This window comes from Platichthys flesus, chromosome 21, assembly GCF_949316205.1.
Source record: "Platichthys flesus chromosome 21, fPlaFle2.1, whole genome shotgun sequence".
NCBI classification, from domain to species: domain Eukaryota; kingdom Metazoa; phylum Chordata; class Actinopteri; order Pleuronectiformes; family Pleuronectidae; genus Platichthys; species Platichthys flesus.
This window is the reverse complement of record NC_084965.1, coordinates 13796257-13810179: the sequence shown is the minus strand read 5'-3', so window position 1 is coordinate 13810179 and position 13923 is coordinate 13796257. Positions and strand designations below refer to the sequence as shown.

The 13923-nt window shown below is 42.9% G+C and overlaps 1 protein-coding gene across 2 annotated transcripts; it reads right to left on the bottom strand.

Moving 5' to 3' along the window:
- Nucleotides 1–12: 12 nt before the first annotated feature.
- vill (villin-like) lies at nt 13–9826 on the bottom strand. Of its 2 annotated transcripts, XM_062379305.1 has the most exons (19): nt 9704–9826; nt 7517–7600; nt 7292–7366; nt 6994–7184; nt 6561–6669; nt 6228–6338; nt 5430–5635; nt 5259–5337; nt 5066–5164; nt 4428–4581; nt 4143–4243; nt 3919–4056; nt 3673–3831; nt 3373–3552; nt 3122–3267; nt 2761–2905; nt 1934–2122; nt 1144–1455; nt 13–420 (listed from the first exon to the last, which is right to left on the bottom strand). In XM_062379305.1, the coding sequence occupies exons 2-19, from the start codon at nt 7586–7588 to the stop codon at nt 307–309; spliced, it is 2580 nt and encodes an 859-aa protein (XP_062235289.1). In that variant the 5' UTR covers nt 7589–7600; nt 9704–9826; the 3' UTR covers nt 13–306. The 2 variants fall into 2 exon arrangements, with proteins under 2 accessions (XP_062235289.1, XP_062235290.1); XM_062379306.1 differs by lacking the exon at nt 13–420 and having other exon boundaries at nt 1314–1713.
- Nucleotides 9827–13923: the final 4097 nt, after the last annotated feature.

Here is a 13923-nt window from a genome sequence, read left to right as displayed (position 1 = left end):
ATTTAAGTGATTCAGAAGCAGCAGAAGACACAGTGAGATCACATTCTTACATTTATAATAAAGATACAAGTATAAAGCACGACCATTCTGAAATATCTTTATATAAATTAATCAATATCATAGCCATGAAATTACTGATTTTAATAACAATCATTTGAAGCCATATATTTGTATGCAGCAGTTTTAATCACTAGAACTTTGGTTTTTCAAATATTTTCAAGTTCACACAACATATTCCGTCGATATCACGGTGGCCTCCGTCAGTCCTGTGAGTTGGGTTTAATAAAACCTATTTTCTCCTCTTTCTCAGAAAAGTCCTGATTTTTTCTTCAAGTCGCTCTGCCTCCACTTGGGCAGACGCCGGAAGTCTGAGCGGTTCGTCCCCAGCAGATTCTCAAAATCCACATCGGACAGATAGTCCTGCAATCAGAGCACAGAAACACAGAGGCTGACACCTGCTGTACAGACATGGTCACCACATCAGCGTGCACAACTTCCATCTCCACAACTTCCACAACTTCCACAACTTCCACAACTTCCATCACTCTCATCACCACCGTCATCATCATGACAGAAAAGGCTTCTGTGAGAAACGTGAGGCTAGTAAAACTATGAAATGGTTTGATGTGTCATTTTGTTTCTCATAAGTTATTTTGTGTGTCTTTGTGGTCGTTATGTGTATCTTTATAACCATTATAAATGTCTTTATAATAATTGTGTATTCTTGTGGTCATTTTGTGATCTTTAGAATCACTTTGTGTGTCTTTCGGCCTTTTCAAGTCTATTTGCTGTTTTTTCCATTCTGTTTTGTAATCTTTTTATGTCTCTTTATACTTGTTTTGTATCTCTTATTATTTCTTGTTTGTGTTTCATTTAATTTTTTTACATCTATATGCATTTGTTTGTATGATCCTTCTTTCTCTGTGGTGATTTTGTCTCTTGGTGAATCAGAACTCTCAGAAGCAGATAAACTTCAGCATTTAGTTCATTCTGGAGATGAAGAGAGGCTCTGTGACTCAAAACCAATTAAAGTTATGTGAAGTTGGTGCTTTTGATTGGTTGTAGCCTCAGTATTCTGCAGTGAGAAGAAAATCGACAGAAACCACTGCTGCGGTTGACTTGTTGGAATGAGGCTGCACCAACCTCTCTCTGGCTGGGGTCCACTCCCTGCGGCAGCTCACTGGCAGACTTGTTGAGGAGGAGCTCAGGGTCCAGATACGTCCCAGAGCCTCCAGCAGAGGGGGACACGGTGCCATCAACTCGGGACAACGATGGAGAGAAGCCAGAGGAGGGGGACTGGCCTCTCTGGATGGATGTGCTGGTGGGAGTAGAGGGTCTGGGTGACAGATCACCTCCATGGATCCTGTAGGGCGGTGGGGAGCTCACAGGACCCCCCGGAGCCCCGTAACCACCCCCGCTCACAGGACTCTTATTCAGGGAAGAGTTCTTCAGGTCCTGCGACAGAGGTGAGCTTGTGAAATTGTATTTTTAGTGAATTCAAATATGATATTTGGGAGAATACATCAAAAGAGTAAACCTACACAGATTAATGTGATTACACTGGAGACATGAGTCATTATTACATGGGTGATATTAGTACGTTCTGTAAATTAGAGTTGGGATTAGAGTCAGTCAATCACTTACTACTGTGATCTGTGAGAGAGAAGCTGGCTCAATCAGCTTTTTTTTCATCTCCTCATAGGAGTTGCCTCCCTGTGGAGAAGATCAAGTGAGTCAGGGCGGAAAATTAGTGAGCATGCAGGGTCGTCTTCATCTTCAAACAATCCATAACACCATGCAGATGGGGCAGGCATGATGCTCGTCCACCATAAATAACAGCAATAGTGATTAGCAATGCTTTGAGGGTGCTTTATTAGTCTACCAATGATACTCTCGCGCCTCCCTCTGCGATAGGAGAGGCTAATGAACTCACGCTCCACTTATGAGGATCCCATGCATTGAACCAGCCGGTGAAGGTGGGCGGCTCGTATCCCTGTTTCACAAAGAGGACGGGTGTGTCGGGGTCACGGCCCGCAGGGTGGGTCCTCAGGTATTCCTGCGCACAGGTCCACGCCTCTTTGGTCTCGTACTGGTTGGCTAAGTTTCCAACCCACAAGAAAAGCTGAGGTGAGACGGAGGAGGGAAATAAGAAATTGAGATATGTGAGGATATGAAGAAAATTACTCTTCATCTTAAATATATTTTATTTTAAGCAAATATTGTCAGCAGTCTTGTACAAGTCTGCTAAATGATGCTAGAGCCAGCAGCCAGGTTAGCTTAGCTTAGCATAAAGACTGGAAAAAGGTTGGGGACAACTAGCACGGCATAGACGGTATATAAAGATGGACGACGCGTCTCAAGTCAAAATATGCCTCTCATATTTTTACAGCATCACATAAGTAATTAAAACCAAATCTACTGGATAAATGATCACCTTTAAAATGAGAAACAATTGTTTGATGTATACTTTCCATCTGTTAACATGGAGGTGGCGGGATTTATGACATAAACTGCAGCCAGTGACCACAGGACAATTGAAACTTTTGGGGAGCTGTCATGTCGTCCATCTTTTTTTACATTCTGGTTTGCACTTAAGAAATAAAAAATGAATCAAGAATCTGTATTATTTATATGTTCTGTCGTTCCATACACAGTAATTTGGCAAATAAATCCTCCTGCTTGTTATTATAAATAACAGATCATTCTCCAGTTCCACAGAAAGTCAACCCAAGGTCTGAGTGGAGCCCTTTGACCTCTCACCTCCTCCCAGGTGTCCAGCAGCATCGAGTCTTCCTCGTCCAGGTCACACTGGGCGTAGTCGTCCACCTCGGTCATCCTGAACTGACCCGTCTGATTGGAGCATTCAAACAGGCGGGGACTGTGAGGAGGCTCCTCCTTCTGCAGTCTGAAATAAACACAGAGCTTTCCCATCATAATAACTGTGTCATCTACTCTGTTTATGTGTGTGTGCGTGTATGCTTTATTTCATTGACATCGGGCATATCCAGCTAACCTTTGTATAAAAATAATCTATGGGTATTAAAATGTAAGCTTATTTATGGTTAAAAAACATAATTAAAGGTCTGTTTGAAGGTTTGAAGGTGTGATGGTCTGTGTTTACCTCTTGTCTGTGGCGTAGGGGGCCTTTCCTCCCAGAGCTACCCAGAATTCAGCCGGCTCCTGGCCCTCCATCACCACCTGCTTGTCTTGCTTGGACAGCACATCAGCCATGGCTCTCGCCATCACCCTCTCATCCCCACTGCAGCCCTGCACACAGATCGAGCCAGACATCAGACAGACACGGATTAGTGTCAAAATGAAGAAAAATGCAAATAATGCTCACACTTAACTCCACAACGAACAATCACTGACCTTTCCATACCACAGGTAGCACATCTGATCCGTCCTCAGCAGGAACACGTCATTGGTGTTGAGAGACGACGCCCTCGCCAGCACTTCTGTCGCCTTGGTGTTGAATTCATTAGTTCCTCTTACCTGGAACAGCCTGGCAGCAGCGTCAGGGTTCACCACACCCGGCCGCCCCGTGCCGCCCTGTGGCCACACATACATGGAATAAAATACATGCAAAAACACATATATATTGTTTGCAGCATGCGTTTATTTGTTGTTTTTGGTTAGGTGGTTAATTATTTTAATGATGTAAAGTCCTACCTCAAAGAGGATGAGTTTGCCTTTGAAGATAGCCAGGAAGTGGCGAGGCTCCTTTCCCATCACCACCCTGACCTGGACCGGGGCTCCATTGAATTTGTTATCAACATTGACCGCCTGGTAGGCACAGGCTGTGATCTCATCTTGAGTGGCGTGTCGGCCCTGGTGCAAGACATCAAATCTATCTATAGATCTTACTCATATTTTTATTCTAAATGAAAGTTTAAACGTGTTTGTGATGATGCCGACCTGCCACATGTAGAGTAGGTACTGCTGCTGGCCCGATATCTGGTATGTGTATAACACCAGGTAGCAGTCGCCACCGTAGAACTGGCCGTACGTGCTGGGATTGACTTCGGCCAGCTCCAAGTTCTCAATGCGCCACACCTGATGAAGACGGGGACATTTCAAGGAATGTGTCTCTGAGTTCAACCGTGTTTCTGCTCTGTGGGTTTTTGTTTTTGTTTACTCACCTTCACCTCCCCAGATGCATCATCTACCATTCGCTGCTGTGCTGCCAGTTCAGGACGCGCATGAAGCTGCATCACATCAAACTTCACTTGCTCGACCTTGGCTGAGAGGACACAAGTGTAAAAGAGACATTTAGGCAAAGTGGGAAAACTCTGTATGAGAACAGACTACAAACTCAGTTATTATGAAAAGAAACAGGTTGAACGATCGGTTCCAGCCTACACCTACGAGGCGTTACACATGTGAATGTACCCGATGTGAATAAGCAGCGGTTTGGTGAAGGTTACCTATCTTCCCCACGCTGTAGGTGGAACCCAGACCCTGGGTTTGTCCTTTATCTATCCAGGATTTGAACAAGTGCTTGAACATGGCTGACTCTCCCCCCTCGCTCATCACCTCCACTTTGGTGCTGGCTGGGTAGTTCTTGGCCTTGATGTAGCCCTGGGAGAAATGTGGAGTGGACAAAGTTCTTCTTTCAAGACGTTGACAAAACAAAAGTCCAAAAAATTACAGAAAAAAACCTGGATTTCCAAAAGTTAAGAATCAGACTAACGGAGAAGATTGGGGAGCAGGGAGGACACAAAGGAGGGAAAGTTGAAGTCAGGTGAGACACATGAGGGAAGGGGCAGGAAACCAGATAAAGACAGGAAGTGAGGAGGAAGTAAGGAAAGAGGAAATAAGGAAATAAGGAAAAGAGGGAAAAAAAGCTTTTAACTAAAACAGGAAGTAACAAATCCAAAATGCAAAAATCTGAATTCCACTAATTCAATAACAGAATTTACACAATGAATAGATCTAAAGTCAAAACAAGATATATCAAAGGTCCTGACAGACAGGATCATTATCATATCATATCAAATGAATATGGGTTTTCAGGTTTTGTTCCACCTTGACCTCTGAAGTACATTTCATTCAGGGAACTCACCAGAGCCCTGTTCAGAGCTTCTCGTCGCTCCTCCTTCGATGCCTGTTTGCCTTTCCACACCATCACACTGGAGCCGCCCTGATCCGCGATGTAACAGTCCTGAAAGAAGAAGAAGAAACAATGAACGATAGAAAGAGACAGAACCCTGTGCTCTATGTATCAGCGTCTGAGGAGCATGTGAGAGGCTGATTACTGAGGAGTGAAGCAGGTCCTGTGTCAGAGGTTGCGTGGCCACTTCTTGAACCACCATGTTCCCACTATTATCAAAGACACTGAGGAGAGAAACAAGAAAGAAAACAGTAAACAACAGTCCCAGTGTTGTTATTGTGGCAGCGTTGCGATGGGATGAAGAAAGAGTCCTCACTGGTACAGCCTGACGCTGGTGTTCTTCGGCCCATCGGGCTGGTCGTCAGAGGTGGCGTTCTTCAGTTGCCCGCTTCTCTGGCCGAGCACCGTGGTCATGACCTTCATCAGCTCCGGGGAGTCTCGCTCGTCTCCTCCCTCCACCAAACCGATCTGAGCTCGACCGCCTCGCTCCCTGTCACGGATGTCCTGGGCCATCAACATTGCCTGCGGAGAGAGAGAGAGAGAGAGAGAGAGAGAGAGAGAGAGAGAGAGAGAGAGAGAGAGAGAGAGAGAAGATGTAGAATATGTAGCAACATTTTTCTGTTAAGTTTGGTTTAAATGTGTTATTTGACGCTGCAAAAAAAGGATGAGACTCATGGCCAAGATGGCAGCGTCTGTATCCAGGATGTTTAGGCTTCATTTCTAGATAGTGGTTAAGGTGGACACGCGTCGTCCATCTTTATATAACGTCTATGGCCTGTAGTCAAGTATATACTGAGTTTTGGTGATTCCAAAGGGGTTCCACAGACAACCTCTAAGTTTTATATGGCCAATTGAACATGTGACTCTGTGGCTTTGAAAAGAAAAAATATAAACTAAGCACATTTAGTCAAGTACTGGACATATTCTGACTTTTACTTTCCTAGAAGACTTCCATAATATGCATGTTTAAATTGATTTATAGGGAACGCCCCTCCTTTTTACAACACAATGTTTTATTAGTATTAAACTCTCCAAATATAATGATTTGTTATCCAGCTTATCCTTGTTGCCTGAATGTTAATACATCAGTCAACGAAGACTTTTACGAGTGTACCTTGAGCTTCTCTCTCCTGTTGCTCTGGGGGCCGTTCCACTGCACAATGGCCTTCCCCATATCCAGGAGAAATATGTCACCATTGTTGAAGCTGTTCCACGACACCTCCACCTGCACATGCACACAGAAACTTCAACTGACGGATGGTTATCAAGCAATTTCCCTTTATTCAAATAGACAAAACATAAAAAAGTTCAGAGAGAACTGAATGCTGTTAACTTAGGAAAATATTGATCAAATACTCTTCTCTGGTCATTAACACCTGAATGTATCAACAAGCATGCCTTCATTTCTTTCTGAACGAGATCCAGCGCTGCTTGTGATGTGTCATACCTCTCTCGCTGTGACGTGCTTCCTCCCCTTGACGTGCAGCAATCGCAGGACGTTGTAGGCGTTTGTGTCGACATGGTTAAAACCTGAGGCCACTCCACCCTTCTTGTAGCTGTGGAGAGATCAGCGAACTGTGCGTGACCAAAGTTCAAGTGTAATAAAATGTCCAAACGTGAGGAAATGTTAACGCCAAATCACCTTGGTGGTTAATTTTTAGATAACCTCCATGTTACATTGCTGTGAATCCAAAGTGCCATGTGAAGTCGAAGGTTGAAACGCTAAGCCTCAACAAAACGAGTGTAATTTGTGTCATAGTGAACTCAAACGGGGGATTAGTGTTATAAACCGTGTCTCAGGGAGATTACAACCTTAGTGTGTGTGTGTGTGTGTGTGTGTGAGAGAGAGAGAGACACTCCTACTCTTTGCTTTGACTCACATGAGGCCATTCTTGAAGTAGCCCCTGAACCGTGGCGACTCGCTGCCCTGCACCTCCCTGTGCTGCACCGGACTCCCGCCCAGGTACTCGTCCAGCTGGGTGACGAATATGGCGGCCGCTCCTTGCTCGTCCTGAGAGGAGGAGGTCCCTATCCAGTAGTGGATGTCAGCAGAGCCCTTGTTCGCACTCGTCTGGTGAAAAACGCAGAGGGAGAAAACAGATGTAACTCCCGTGATCAAGGCGTTCATAAGTCACGCTTTAATTATTGTTGAGCCCCTTGGGAGATGAGTCAACTCACGTATAGGATAATGTAGCAGTCTCCCTCGAAGAAGTTACCAAAGGCCTGGGATGGAACCGGCACCATCTGCATGTTCTGCACAACAACAACAACACGTTGAACATTAGGAAATTTTCAACAGAAATACCATTTAGCGGCACACCCTACTTAACGTCGAGCCCAGTGAGCTGCAATGTCAACATTCATAGTAACGTGGGCTGCGTGTTTGTTCTGGGCCGGACTCACGTTGATGGTCCATATCTGCAGGCCTGGCTTTCGACTGACATTTCTAAACGTGCTTTGATTGTCTTCATTCATCGTTCTGCTGAACTGAAACAAACACAGAGAAAAGAACAATGGCGTTTGTATTTGCTCTGTACATACAAAAAGAAAAATACATATTTACATGGGTCTGAATCGCACAACAAGACATGAGGAGGCAAAGTTTGGGATTCTTTAAACATCATTGTGATCTTTAAGTACAATACTGCAGTTCCCTGCTTCTTGTATTTTACTTGACTTTTCCTACTTTGAGCCACTTTATATCTTCAGTCCACAACTTTTTTGTGTCTTTGCAAATTAACTCTGTTTTTAAAGGGGCTACATGGAAGTTTTCTTGTGATGCTTGCTTGCCGAGGGCTTCGGTTCATTGTTATTCAGTCTATAAAACAGAGAGTTCATGGTCGCTCTCTTTAAGCTGTCACACTGGAGCCTGAGCTGGAGGATGCTCCTTCATTATAAAACCAATTTAATTGAAACTCCTACAATGTGCTCGAATGAAAGAATAAAACAGGAGACATCCTCCTATTGAAATAGTTTCTGAAATAACTGAAGATTTTTAAACTGTTTGCATCACTGTCAGCAAACAGGTCACTTATCCCCACAAAACAATCATTGGTATTAAACTGCCTCTTCACTCACATATCAGAAACAACATGCAAATACACTATCATCAGATATTGAGGGAAACATACAGGCTCAGTGGTGCTGGCTGTATGCATACATGATATATTCGTCAACCAGCTTGGGGGAAGGGGCTCTGGTTGCAGTTATTCTCCAGAGAAATAAACCAGCTCTTCATGGCTCATACATGCTCCCTGCGTCCGAGTCTAATCATCTCTGTGGAGGAATAACACGTCTAACTCAGGATTGATTAATGGAGGGGGTGGCGTGAGGTGAGGTGTGCCAGATCAGGTGAAATGTGCTTGACCAAGATGGCGACCACACCCTTCATTAATACTATCAAGACTCCGCTATTCATGAAATCAGATAAAGAGGTGAGAGACACACACAAAGCCAACAGAAACATAGATTTAAGATTTGAATTAAATAACTGGGCTGGCTCAGGTTGAGTCATAATGAAAATATTTTATCTTAAGAATGTTGTAATAAGAGTTAACCCTCAAAGACGAGTTGACTTAGGACTATATTCTATTTATCTAATAAAAATGTAATTGACGATGCACACGGAAATTAAGCTAAGTGTTGTTAGTTATAAGCCACATTTATGTTTAATATTGTGCACACTCTTTATGGGAGTAAGATAAATATGAACTTGATCAACTTTTCAGTAGAATTTATAAATCTTGAATGTTAAAAGAAAACAATAGATTTTTCTTTTTCCTCTCGCTAGAAACCATTTGTTCTCACATATCCCCTTTCACATGTTTTTGAACTATGTGGTCAAAGGATGGGCCACACCCTGCAGACATTTCTCTTCTCTTTTTAAGTAGAACAATGACGGCATTATTCTTCAGTAAAATCAAACTGAGTTATTCGATTTATGGAGGAGAGGAGCAGGTTGAACATGGCCCAGACGAACACGATTTATCTGTGAAAAACTGTTAAATCAAAGTAAACAAACTCTATATTCATAATACAGGACTCTGATCCTCAACTGATGGGATTGTGATAACATATCCAGATTATCTAATTCCAATTTCCCTTATAAACATAAACGAAAAGCTGTATTGAAAGAAGAAGTGTGGAATATGTGGTGGCCACTCAGTTATGAATGGAAAACAACTGCTCTGAAATCTGATCCCAGCCGAAACTGATGAAATAGTATTTCTGTTAGACAAACTGAAGACCAGCATTGAGTCTATCACTGCGACCAGAAAGACTGGTTTCCACATCAATTAACCTGCGGTGTCCATTGACTGAACATACACACAGTGAGCTTTGTTAATGCATTGAATACCTCCTGATGGCCATCATCTCCTAATGTGTTGATCTGTTGCTATTTCAAGGAAATAAACATCTTAAAAAGAACATAAAAAGTATATTTAAAAGAAAAAAATTCGGCTGATACAATAAAAAGATCTTTCCAAATAGCAGTGATTCATTACAAATAAATAGATACAGACATGTTCAAAAAATAATACAAAATTCATTCAAATAATTGGGGGAAATATGTCACAGTGTGGATCTCACCTTGTGATGCGTCTGGCGGAGTGAAGGCCTGGCCGTCTCCTGCAAGTTATAGAGGTAGTTTAGTGATATGACGCCTGTATGTGATAAAGAGTCGCTTGCTTTTCCTCCTGTGTACAAGCTGGAGTGCGTGTGTGGCACGGGGAGGGCTGGATGTATTTGTCTCCACACCCAGGTTTGAACACTCCTGCAATTTCCTGTTTCGGATACGGACGAGGCAGCCGCCGGCCTTCAACAAACCTCTGACCACATGTGATGGGGAGATACCGGCTTAAAGGTCCAGTGTGCAGGCTTTAGCTGAAAGTTCAAGGTTTCTTACAGTAGCCCAGACTGGACAAACTAAACACCTTTTGAGTTTGTATGAGGTATGACAGCAGGCTTCCACAGGTTCTCTTTCACGTTTAGAAGAGGAGGGTGAGGTGAGGTGGATTGAGCTGGGACATGCAACTTCACCACTAGATGTCACAACATTTTAAACACTGCACCATTAAGGCTGAATGAAAGGAGACAGACTTGCAAAGGAAATGCTTCACAAAAACAAAGAAGCTGGAGACCCACATTTGCTGGGTTGGGATGAACTGGGGCCTTACTGGTCCTGATATAGGTTTAGCCAGAGTTGTGTTTTTATGTTGGAGTGAGCCCTCAGCAGCAGAGTGGGCATTACAGAGGCCACTTGACTCCAGTTATTCATTTCACAACTACTGACAGATGGGGGCGTGGGACTCAAGGAGCAGCGACTGGTATTGGAAAAGGATTCAGAGGCTTGGTTACGGTTCTCATTCCGCCTGCTCACACTAAAGGAGCAGCGCTCGACATTATTGAGGGTTTTCCTCTCTGGGGTTTAATCTCCCTGCAGAGAAGGAGCTGGCAGCTCATGTTTACACTTGTTTGCTGACTGTGGAGACGCCGCACAATGATGGACGACATGGCTGCGACCCAACAGAGAAGCCAAGGTGTAGTGATTGTGCAGTGTAGGTCATAAATCTTGCATCCTCCATGTTGGTGGATGGGACATGGACCAAACTAAAAGGTCAAAGTGGATTTTAGGTCGTTCCTGTAACACTAATGTACCTAAGTGATCTTTTTTACCGTAAGTTTGATTTTGATTTAATGCTATAAAATTAGGGTTGAACATCATTATTGACACCTTTAGCTGACTCGTGATTGGTCCAGCAGGTGTAACAACACAACTACTGCTGCTGAGTCACTTGGTCCAAATGATGTTGTCGTATCTTTGAAGCAGCAGTGTCTTGTCGAAGTTGGTGTTTGAAGAGAGGAGACGCGGACCCAGAACTTGCAGCATAACAGAATTTATTACACAGAAGTTTCACAGGTCAGACGGGCTCCATGGTATGCCCGGAGAATTCACAAAGGCCAGATAGTGAAAATCTGGCTCGCCTCCGCCAGGCAAGCCCTTTTATAGAGGAGTTGTTTACCACAGACCTATAGATAAAATGACGTAGCACATAGGGTCTATGTCTAACTTTGCACATGTTTTTAGTTACTGTAAGTTTGAAGTCAACCCCCACATCTTTGCTCCTCCCTTAGAAGGCAAGATAACATATGATAGGTCAAAGATCATTCCCCAGAGGGGGACGAATACCTCAAACTCAAAACTTAGGAGGAAGCATGTCAGCATAGTATATACACATATTAGAAAGCTCCGTTAGCTGAATTTACAACAGTAACATGCCATCATTTTATATAACCATGTTCAAGCTGAATATACAACAATGTCATCACCACAAGATGGCAGCGTTTGTGTTTTGGATATTTTGTCTTCATTTCTGGACATTCGGAGGAGGCAGAGACGCGTCGTCCATCTTTATACAAGGTCGATTTTTTTCACCCACATTATTTAACTTTGAAATGCATTGAGAAAACGTTTCATGAATTTTTTTCATGTTTGTTTTTCAGATTGACAGCAACAACAAGTATCGGCAGGACCTCCCCATCACGGTTCCATCCCCCGATCACTGTGCAGACTCTGTCTCCAAATGGACAAAATGGCAGCGTTTGTATCAGCGATATTTTAGCTTAATGTCTGGATAGTGGGAGTAAATGAAGACGTTTTGTCCATCATAATATAGGTAAGTCTGCGGTGGAGATGCATTAACACACTGCAGATGAAAAGACTTGCTCACTTGATATGAAAGAAATAAACTGTGGGTTAGCGGCTTTTATTGCCAACAATAAACTTCAAGAGTGTTTGAGCATCAGAACTAAAATAACCTGCAAATGTTGACTTCTCTCATGAAGACTGTTATTCCCCCTCGAGAAATCATCAAACCATGTTTTCCGCTGGAACGTCAAACATTTCTAACCTGTGTGAAAAACCTATAAACATAATTTCTGTCAGGGTATAAATTATGGATCAGACTCTATTCCCCCTGTCTTTGTCTTATATGTAGTTCACACACAATCCCTGGCAGCGGAATCTGAAGAACATTACGTAACCAGCCTGGTTTTCTCGTCAACCAGCAGCTTCAAGTCAACAGGCGGAAGTTTCTCTTACCTTTGACCACGGCTTCTCATTTTTAGATCCAATCCTGGACTCCATCATGAGACTATGATCATTTCAGCAACTTCCGACTCCATATATCTGAGGTGCAGGTGGAAAGTTAGGTGCCAAAAGAAAAACGGGGAAAAGAAGAATTCCTCTGGCTCTGTAATGCCTAATCCACTGCTGCAGTTTAAGGGGCTGCAACGTAAGCGGAAGCTGAGAGTTCACATGGTTATATTGCACAAAGCCGAGCTCGTCTTGGTTGCACATTAACCTGACTTTATATTTAATGCACCTGCCGATCATTTAGCCTGCAGACAATGGAGTTTGACCCTTCGAAGGGAAGCTTAGTCGTTAAGGTCAAGCGGTCGATTCAGGATTGAAATGTCCTTGAGTACAAAGCAGGTGAAGCATAATATACATGGATGTTATTCAGCCATTGACATGTGATTAGTTTTGACAGAATAATAAAGAAAACAACATTCTTTAGTCGCCATTCTGGACCTTTCAACACGTCACATAGTCTTTCACAGATGTAATGGGGCCATAAGAACGTATTTTTTTTCAAAGCAGACATTTTTACTTGTCATAGGAAAACCATTAGTGTTACTGGTGACCCTCCAATACAAGGACTTAACACTGAAATTCTTGGTTATCAATTTATTTCTAGGCCTGATTTATCTAATGTAGCTGTTCACATTATCTTGTAAAAAGTGGCCAGTATCAGACCCCAATGTGAACTTGTCATGGCCCTGATGTGAATAACAACGAGAGGTCACACACAGCACCTTGTGCACGGGAGTAAACAATGAGAAGAGGTCGGTGTAACAAATTTGTGTGAACGTCGGGGAAGAGCTTAGTTGAATTCAGACATCAAAATGTTTCAGGTAAAACTGACCTTCGAGTCCTGCACTTTCCAAGATGAGGACGCCCACAAGCTCCAGAAAAGCTCCAGCAAAGCTCCAGAAAAGCTACAAAATTGACCCCATGACTCACTGTTTTGTCAATTGCTGTTTCAAAGGTATACAAAGAATTTTAAAGTGACTTACCCTGTTTCCTTTAATGCAAACTGAACTGGGCAGCTGGGGTATTATTAGCTCTTTTTTTTGCATAAAAGTACCTACATTGGAACTGAAGTAAACAGACCAGTTGAAACATAAGACCATTATTCTCTTGAATGACCAGCAGAGGGCGACTCCTCTGGGGGCAAAGCGAAGTCATGCTCTATAGAAGTCCATGAGTACATGACTCTACTTCTCACTTGATTTATAAAGATAATAAACATTTTCCTGAGGAGTTTATGATCTTAATCACTAGTTTTAAGTCTTCTTCAATACAAAATAATGTAAGAACTTTTTAAATGATGGTCCCATCTAGAGTTAGATAGAAGATAAAGCATAGTATGCATTGATGCGTGGATAACATGTGATTGACAGCTCGTACGGTCCAATGGCTGCCTCCGCGTGCAGTGTCCATGAGGTCAGCTTCTTGAAATATGGTTCCTTCTGGTTTAAAGAAGACCAAGATGGCGCTGGTTTCCAACCGGAAAGCAAAGCAAGGAGCTGAAAGACACTTCAATGCTCAATGAGCCACAGAGTTGGACGATATTTGTGTGCGAGCTCATTCACAATCATCGTCTTTCAAATCGCCTCGTCATGAATAAATGTTATTGTGAAATACAGATAAAAGCAGCTTTAAGTCATTTCATCACAATGCAAAC